The following is a 10,230-nucleotide window of genomic DNA, read 5'->3' on the forward strand; positions in this document are numbered from 1 at the left end:
GGAAAAAAGTTGTGGAAAATGAAAGATAACTAAGAGGAAAGGAAAAAGGTTAAGGAGAAAACAGTTGAGGAATATGAGAATATGAGACAAGATGAAGATGATAAATTGGTTAGAAGTAAGTAGAATCATATTTGAAGTGTTAAAATAGCATGTTGGATTGAGAGGAGAAGAGAATAAATGGAAAAATCTAGGAAGAAACAAGGGAAAGGGAAATAGAACAACATACTTGTAGGAATAAGAAAGGGAAAAGAGAAATGAAGTAGTGGAAGACAGCAGAAGAACGGAAAAAGGAGACGTAGGAGAAGGAGGAGGATATATAGAAAGTGTGGGAGTGGGAGAGAAGAGGAGATGTCAAGGGTGATAAAAGAAAAATTGGAGAAGAAGAATAATGATGAGTAGATAAAAGAGAAACTCCAAGAATGTGGAAGAAAGTGAAGCTGAGTTGGAAGGTCAGAGCAAGCAATTAGAAAAAAAAGTTAGCAAGAAGGAAAAGAGGATATGGCGAATTGGAAAGGGTTAGGAGAAATAGGAAATTAAAATGTAACTTGAAAAGACATTGACTCATTCATGAAAATGGAAATCAGAAGAAAGTTTTAGAGGAGGAAAGGAAAAACAAGAGAAGTCAAAAGAAAAGAAAAAGAAGAAGTAGAAGAAGTGGAAGAAGAAGAAGAAGAAGAAGAAAAAAGAAGAAAAAGTGAGAGGAGAAGAAAATAGACAAGTTGTTTAGCTTTTGCACTGAATATTTCAGCAGCTCACTCTTGACTGATAATCTGATTTCCGAGAGGGAAATGCTCTAACTCAGATCGGAATTCAGTGAGTTAGAATATAGAGAGCGCGACACCGATAAGCCGTCTCTATTGATTCTCTTCTCACTCCAGCTCTTGCCAAAAGGATATCGGATAAACCTGAGATATAGTTATTAAACCGCAAATCCAATATACCTATACATGTACCAGTGGAATAGGGAGACAGTGATGGCATAAAATTCAGTCAACGAATTTAGGGTAGAGGGAGACGGAAGACAAGAAAGGTGAGGAAAAGGATGGGACAGAATGCAAAGAAGCAAAAGGAGAAGATAAAAAAGAAAAAACGGGGAAGAAGAAGAAGAAGAAGAAGAAAAAAGAAGAAGAAGAAGAAAAAAAAGAAGAAAAAGTGAGAGGAGAAGAAAATAGACAAGTTGTTTAGCTTTTGCTAAAGGGATGGAAATAGTTATTTGTGCAACTAGTGCGCAAAGTGACAGTTTGCTGCACCGAAAGAACGTTTACGCCCGAGCCGTAGGCGAGGGCGGAATGGTTTCTTGAGTTCAGCAGAGGAACTTTGCGCTCGTATTTCACATTAAGTTTTTCCTACAGTTACCATTGAATATGAAAAGTGGGTAATTATGGGTAAAATTACCTGAAATCCATCAAATGTTTTTCTGTGTAATTTTATTATTGATAAAAACCTTAATTTATTGTCAAATTGAATAAAAATGTTGTCCTTGGTTATAATATCTAATACTAATAATTAGCGCGTTGTGCTTCGTTGCACCTCTGCTCACTATAGCAGCCCAGTCACTGTTACCAACTTCATTTTGATTTTGCTGCACTGTTGCTCCATATAACCTACTAAGTATTTTGCGTTGCCATGTTGCAAATCTGGAGTGCAGAAAAATTTTTCCCGCACTAGAGCGGAATAGTATATTTCGCACCTAGGGCCGAAAATGAGATATTTCCGGCTCGAAATCGGTTTTTAAGTCCGAGGCCGTAGGCCGAGGACTAGAAAAGATTGAGAGCCGGAAATACATTTTTGCCCATGGTGCGAACGCTATTTTTCGCCACACCAAAAAATTGCTCTGAAAATAGTTAAATCATAGAGAAAACATTCGAAGATTCGATCTTGAGTGGGCCTAATGTTTTCTCTATATGGTTTGATATTGCTGAAAAATTATCTAAAAGTTTTAATAATGAATTACGGAAAAATTACTAGGAATTTTTCAGTCAAGGCTGAGTTTCACCAGTAGGCTTACCTTAAACTTTAGATCTCTGCTGTATTTTCCTATTATTATTGTTGATTGTATTGCATTAAGAAGTGGAATTCGATAATAAAAAAGAAACAATTATTACTCTACCTCACTTTTAAATATTGATACAATTATTGTACTTTGATTTCAAATTCGATTCTTCACTTTTAAAGACTTGTGATACTTACCTTTCTGACAATGGACAATGCAGCCAACATTATATTGTTGAGGCTATGGAGATATCATCGTATTCTATTGTTTGATATCAAAAACACAATAATAAATATTAAATTATGAAACAGTAATTCATAAAATATATTATAGACATGATACCGCGATTCACGATACATAATTATATAGATTATTACAGTCGTTATGAGATTATCTCTATGATTTTTGTGAGATCGGACACGATCAGCTGTTATTCAAGGTCATTTTACAGCCCTAGGGCCGTAAAGTTTTACCGGCCTGGTCGGAAAACAATCACTTTCGGCCTCCATATGACGCACGTAAACCAGCTCATTACATCCAAGTGTGGCGAAAAAGTGATTCTTTGCGTTTTGTAATCAGTGCAGCAATGACCACTTTTCAACGTAACTGTAGGAAAAGTATTTTGCGTTGCCATGTTGCAAATCTGGAGTGCAGAAAAATTTTTCCCGCACTAGAGCGGGAAACTTTTACTTTTCAACGTAACTGTAGGAAAAGAATAAAACAGCTTTATAAATAATCTGTATTGTTGAATGATATTGTCTCTCGTATCTCACTGTAATTACTAAAGACTTCGGTATTTTACTTTTAATAGTTTTCACAATAATTTTTCAAAGAATGCATTATAATGCATTAGTCTATTACGGGATAAGGCAAGCTTCATATAACAATATTCTGCTCGGAGATTGGATCTCATAAAGATTGGGTTCTCTCGAAGGAATAATTTAGGACTTATACAGAGTGGGTGAAAAGTCCGAGAACGGCTTCATATCTCATACACAACGGTAATTTGACGGTGGGTGTGATTGCGGATCCTACTAAAATTGAAAATACTACTTTACTATGACTTCACAAATCTTGTCCGCCATCTTGGATCCGCCATATTGAATGCAACTTTGTTTTTTAAATGGGAAGGTGGTCATGCAATACATAGTTTCGATACGGAATTTCAAGAAAAAATGAATGGCGAAAACCGCATATCGATATCTCAAACCGTTCCGAAGATATTCACATTATTAATCAATACCACTTATCTATTTCATTTCTGATTTGATGGTATTGATTTATAATGTGAATGAATATCTTTCAAACGGTTCGAGATGAGGATGTGCTAAAAATTAAGTTGTATTCAATATGGCGGACCACATTTTTGAATTCATAGAAAAGTAGTATTCCAATGTGAGTAGGATCCCCAATCACACCCACCTTGAAATCACATTTTTCCATTTGATACTGTGCCGTTCTCATACTTTTTTCTTCCCTTTCTGCTTTGAATAGTATTGGTTAATAATGGGAATATCTTCGGAACGGTTTGAGATATCGATATGCGGTTTTCGCCATTCATTTTTCTTGAAATTCTGTATCGAAATTATGTATTGCATGACCAACTTCCTATTAAAAAAACAAAGTTGCATTCAATATGGCGGATCCAAGATGGCGGACAAGATTTTTGAAGTCACAGTAAAGTATTATTCGTGGACAGAATCACAAATCACATAAAAATGATTAGGAAGGAACAACAGGCTTGGCCCAAATCTATTCCATTCCCAAATTTTGATAAATTAATAAAATGTCCAAAAATAGGTTATGTTTCTACTGTAAAACGTTCAAGTTCAATTTTCGTCCAAAAATATATACAAGCTAAACATTTTGAATTTATAGAAATTAAAACACCAAACTATATTCAAATATAACACTTAATTATCACTTCATATTGAATTAATCAAGTTATTTTATAAAATTTTGAACCCAAAAATACACACAACTTCTCTCACTAAAACAGCTGTTTATTTTCAATTCTAGTAGGATTCCCAATCACACCCACCATCAAATTACCTTTTCCTACAGTTACGTTGAGAAGTGGCCATTGCTGCACTGATTACAGAACGCAAAGAATCACTTTTCCGCTCTAGTGCGGGAAAAATTTTTCTGCACTCCAGATTTGCAACATGGCAACGCAAAATACTTAGTAGGTTATATGGAGCAACAGTGCAGCAAAATCAAAATGAAGTTGGTAACAGTGACTGCTGTGGCTGCTATAGTGAGCAGAGGTGCAACCAAGCACAACGCGCTAATTATTACATTATATATTATAACCAAGGACAACGAGGACTTTAGGATTTCATGATTAAGGTTTTTATCAATAATAAAATCCATCAAATGTTTTCTTGATTATGTTTTTCCGTAATTATATCAAATACTAATGTGAAATACGTGCGCAAAGTTCTCTGCTGCACTCAACAAACCATTCCGCCCTCGCCTACGGCTCGGGCGTAAACGTTTCTTTCGGTGCAGCAAACTGTCACTTTGCGCACTAGTTGCACAAATAACTATTGTGTATGAGATATTAAGCCGTTCTCGAACTTTAACCCACCCTGTATAATTCTATACTGAAATCAAAACTGATAGAACTAATAAAAAACATAATATAATATCACGGCTACTGAACATTCAATGCCTGTGTAACCCTTAATTCCCTTCCACCATCTTCTGAATCAATGATGCGTGATTAGCATATCCGGTAGGTAATAGCACAGTAATCAAGGCTTCTAGAGCAATTGATTCAATAATTAATATCTGTAATCACTCCATGACCGTAGGCATCAATTGAAATCACTCTGTTTCTGTTATACTGATGTCTGATGTGTCTGATGTCATACTGTTCCTACATCATAATATTCGAACTGGATTGATTTCAATTCCAATTCAAAGTCTATGATGGAGTTTCATTGATGATTGGTATATTACATAATAACCGTTTTCAGGCTCTTTGAATCTGATCTGTGATATTTTCAATTTTTAATGAAATAATGCACCATAGCGGAGACTCATATTATTTATTTATTTATTTATTTATATATTACATGTCATAGGCCATTACAAGAAAAGCATGGACAATTGTCATACAAAAATCAGTCAATAAAAACATAACTTAATCTAGCAATACAAGTTCTTATTTCTAAACAATGCATTATATTAAGATGACAAAAGTAACTATGACTATGATGCACACTATTATAGATACCAGTAACACAAAAAACAAACATTTATAGATAAAAAATAGAATAGTAGAGTAGGTACTAAAATAAAGTCAGTCTATCAGCCTCTTTCACATAGTAATTAATATTGAAAATGTTGAAAGGAAGGCCTAGGATTTAATTTATGAGTGTCTGCCAACTATACGGACACTCCTCAATCAACCAGTCCTTAGTCATTCTTTTGAACAGGCCAAGTGATTGAGCCTCCTTTAACCGGGTTGGCAACGAATTAAAAACCTTATACTTTTATGCTCCGTACTTTGTTCATAAAATGCTGTTCGGTGCTGATTAATTCTTACAACATTTCTTGATCTGGTGAAATGATCATGAATATCAGATCCTGTTGTCCAACTGTCATGTGACTTATAAGCAAAAATAGCCAGGTTGTAAATATAAAGAGCAGGAACTGTCATGATTCTTGATGACTTGAAAATGGACCGACAAGAAAATCTATGGGGCTTCCCAAACATGATCCTAACAGTTCTCTTCTGGGCTTTGAAAACCATCAGTGCATCTCTTGAAGCACCCCAAAGCAGTATGCCATATGAGAGTAGTGACTCAAAATACCCATGGTAGGCAGCAATCACAGCATCTCTTGCCAGAACCCCAGATAATCTTGAGATAATGAAGGCTGCTGAATTGAGTTTTTTTATCAGTGATTCCACATGAACTGACCATGCCAAATTCCGGTCGACAGTCACTCCCAGGAACCCTGCCGAGGTAGAGGGCTGAACCTCCTCACCATCAATATCAAACTGGAAAGAGCCCAGCTGTGATCGCTGTATCTGGAATTCAATAAATGAGGTTTTCTTAATGTTTACCTCCAACAAGTTTGCCTTGCACCACTGAGCCACCTCACTAAGCACAGAGTCTGCGGTCAGCTGAAGTTCATCACTATTCCTAGCTGTTATTAGGAAATTTGAATCATCAGCAAAGAGAACTGATTTGGCATGATGTACATTTGCAGGGAGGTCATTAATGTAAATCAGAAACAGAAGGGGGCCCAAAATTGATCCCTGTGGGACCCCTCTCCCAACAGGACGAAGTTCAGACCTGAATTTATCATTAATGACAACACCATTATCGCCCTCTATTTCAACCATCTGGTTTCTGTTACTAAGATAAGACTCAATCACCGACAAGAAATTACCTCTGATTCCATAGTAATGAAGCTTCCTTAGGAGAATGCTGTGGTTCAGGCTGTCAAATGCCTTCTTCATATCAACGAAAAACCCCAAGACCTTAACACCCTGATCCAATGATGAATAGATATCACTGATGAAACTCTCCAATGCATCTACGGTTGACATTCCAGCTCTAAAACCATATTGACACTCACTTAAAAGATTGTTATTCAGGAAGTGAGCCAGCAAGGGGTCATATATTGCTCTCTCCCATACCTTGGACAAAGAGGTCAAGTTAGCTATAGGTCGGTATTTATCCACTTCCTTCCGAGAGCCTTTTTTGAAAATTGGCTTTAGCTTAGATACCTTGAAGCAGGCGGGGAATGACCCAGAAGCACATGATCTGTTCAGAAGCTGAGTGACAGGACCACTGACACAATGGAAAAACTCATGTAGTATTTTTGAAGGAATTCCATCAGACCCACTGGACATTTTCATTTTTAGCTTCTTAGCAATAGATACAACCTCTTGCTCAGACCAAGTTGGCATCTCAGAGACAGCAGCATTACCAGGGTTAGAATTTACAAGTAAATCACAAAAAGAAGGACCGTCAAAAACCCCCAAACTGAGCCTATTATTCGATGAAACCACCCCAGCAAAGTAGTCATTGAATACTTCAGCAACTTCACAAAGTGATCCTACTGGGAGGCCATCAATCAAAATTGGATACTCAGTACTCACCCTGATGGGAGTTTCCTTCCTGATTAGATTCCATACAGCCTTAGATTTGTTGTCAGCAGAAGCTATCAGTCTCTTGGAATATTCAGTCTTGAGAGAATGGATCAGCAGTTTGATGTCAGAGGATATCTTTTTGAACAACTCACGAAACAGAGTATTTTGAGGATAAGCCTTCATAAACAGTTCCAGGTCTCGCTTCCTGTTACAGAGATCCTTCAAGTAAGGATTTGACCAGGGGATCTTTGAAGTATTTCTGGGGATTCCTAACTTTCTCAAAGGAAAGGCCATTTCAAAACCCTGAACAAACATCTGGACAAAGTAATCAGTCTGAGCCTCGTGGTGAATCTCATTCAGATATATAGGTGACCAGTCACATTGACCTAAGTAGTGAGAGAATTTCAACTTGTTTTGATCAGAGAAAGATCGTTTCATTACAGCCTTGAGAGATTTCACCTGATGCAGAGGTAAAGGAACAACTATCTCCTGAGCAAAGTGATCGGACAGAGACAAGCTAATCACTCTTGACAATACAGCATCAATATATTTGACACTGATGAAACCATTATCCAACAGAGTGGAAGAGTGAGCTGTAACCCGAGTAGGCTCCCCAATCACATCCTGAAGACCATAGGCACAGAAGACTGACATCAACTCCTGCTTTGAGCTTGAGTTGCTGAGAAAGTCAACATTAAGTCGCCAATCACAATAATTCCCTTAAATCTCTTAAAAGTTGAAGAAAGAAGCTTGTCAAGCCTGTCAACAAATGTATCCATTGAGCTGTCAGGGGATCTATAAATACAGACTATTAGAAAATCACCCTCCACAGTCACAGCCGCTGCCTCAAAGTCTGACTCGCAAACCTCTGCTAAGCTGAATTCAGAGGTCAAAAATCCACATCTTGAATATATGGCCACACCACCGCCCTTTCGTAACTCTCTGTTGAAATAGCACACAAGATTAAAATTTTCAATATTAACACTTTCACTGCCATTCAACCACGTTTCAGAGAGACATAAGAGATCAACTCTACTTAGAGATTTGTTTTCCTGCATGTTTTGAATTTGCAGAGCCAACTCTGTGTTTCTATTACGAATACTTCGAACATTATAGTGCAGGACATTTAGAGTGACTGGGCCTGACATAGAATTAGGTGAGCGACCATGGTTGCTTCCAGCCTCAGCAAGACAGTCAATCAGATTTGTGCGATCTACAAATGTTTGCAATCGCTGGTTTAATCTAAAAAATTGATTGGTCTATAAGAGATCAGAACTGGAATTTCATGAGTAGCTACCACATCCTGATCAGTACGGTCAACCACTATAGAATCAGGTGTTGCTTCAATAGAGCAATGCACACTACCAATTTCGCCAATTCTCTCATCACATTGGAAAGGACCATCATCACTAGCACGTGAGCCACTACAGAAGGTGGCATCAACTGTCACAAAGGATTGTGTCATTGTATCATGAGCACGATAGCAGCTGTCAATTAGGTCACCGCTCACTGCCAGAGAATGAGGTGTGAGAGTATCAGGTCCAACATAATTATTTCTATCAGAGACTGAATTCTCAGTTACAATTCTGAAAATTCTCTTTGCAACCATGAACTTACCTCTCCTGTTCAAATGAAGACCGTGACTAGTGTGGAGACGTCTTTCAATAGACCATAAATCTAAAATTTTTACAGAGTGCAGTCTAGACAAACACCTTATGATTCGGTTTATAGCAGCTATAGATCTATTTTCAATGGAACTCTCAAAGAGATCGTAACGGTAGGGTATGGTTGATATTATCAGATTGTTGTGTCTGTAGGTCCCAATCACCTCAACTAGTTTAGCAACAAATCTCTCCTTATCAAGATCATTAAAACCGGAGTGAATACTATTTGTGCCACTCAGAAGCACAATCCAATCATTTCGATTCAGACCTACAGTCTCATTAGGAGACAACATCCAGTTTGCAAGAGTCTCAAACTTCATCCGGGGGCCACAGTGGAAACACAAGATATATCATACCCTCGAAGTAACCCAGTTAGAGGCTCTCTAATTCCCTTACCGTGGCTATCAGCCCAGATATGAATTTTTTGGCTCTCATAATAATTCATATCACTTACCTCTTCACTACAACATGATTTGGAAAGGCTTTTAATTTGACTTCTTGATGAATTCATTTTTTTGTATATCTGACAATAGTCTATTGCTAGAGTTCAATAGTGATTCAAGTTTGGAGATTCTGTGTACAAGCTTACATCTAATATCATCATAATCCATTTCATTGTCTTCACTAACCATGTTATTACTAGTTATTGCATTGTAGAAAGTATTCTTCTTAAGAAAACACTCATTAGCCTGAGTGGCCAATAGGGGAACATTATCTCTAAGAACAAACCCCTCAGCACTCTCAGTTTGAGTTCCAACATCCGTTGAAACTTTATCAGTGAGTTCCATAACTAGTTTCTCGTTCATGATTGATCGGTCAATGGCAGCATTCCATTGAATCCTCATTTGAGAATTAGCTTCACTTAATGCTTGGTTTTCGCTTAACAATCTCTCAACCAAGCTAAAGCATTTATTACACTCATATGGATTAGAATTAAGTGATGAATGAGTAGCTATAGTAGGGTCCATCATTGAATCATTACCTTCTGTATCAGAACCAACTATTTTGTTTGAGCAATTTTTATTAATTATGGGAGTAGAGCACGAACTGCCATTGAGAGAATTACTGACTGGAGGAGCATGGCTATGTAAGATTGGAAAATCAACTATTTCAGAAACATTTTGTCAGTTTTAAGAGAGGATTTACAATTTTTATCTAAACAACGCCATTGAACCTCTCCAGCTGCCGTGTCAGATGATCTTCTAAAACTATAATTCTGGAATATTAATTTTGGGTTACCACGGTTTGTAACTCCAATTGTGAAATCTCTCATTTTTGAGGGGTATTTAATTTAACAAAATTGAAATGTAACAAATCACAACTAAAAAAAATCAGTCAAGATAAGTAATCAACAATCAGGGAAGAATGAATAATAAATATGTAATTGAATGCAATAAAGAAAAGAAAATTTAAAAATTACAATAGGCCTATTGTTTAATTTAAATCCAATTCGCAAGTACCAT

The 10,230-nt window shown here is 36.9% G+C and overlaps 1 protein-coding gene across 1 annotated transcript in view; it reads right to left on the reverse strand.

The window, feature by feature from the left end:
- The window catches only part of LOC111045272 (RNA-directed DNA polymerase from mobile element jockey), a 21,512-nt gene extending 11,939 nt beyond the window's left edge, over nucleotides 1–9,573 (reverse strand). The window contains exons 1-3 of the mRNA XM_039429621.1: nucleotides 9,497–9,573; nucleotides 7,863–8,045; nucleotides 5,690–7,782 (exon numbers count right to left, since the gene is read on the reverse strand). Coding sequence (XP_039285555.1) covers nucleotides 5,690–7,782; nucleotides 7,863–8,045; nucleotides 9,497–9,573 — 2,353 coding nt within the window. The remainder of the gene's footprint in view (nucleotides 1–5,689; nucleotides 7,783–7,862; nucleotides 8,046–9,496) is intronic.
- Between the last annotated feature and the right edge of the window lie 657 nt (nucleotides 9,574–10,230).

The sequence above is a fragment of the Nilaparvata lugens genome, chromosome 5 (genome assembly GCF_014356525.2).
Source record: "Nilaparvata lugens isolate BPH chromosome 5, ASM1435652v1, whole genome shotgun sequence".
Taxonomy (NCBI): domain Eukaryota; kingdom Metazoa; phylum Arthropoda; class Insecta; order Hemiptera; family Delphacidae; genus Nilaparvata; species Nilaparvata lugens.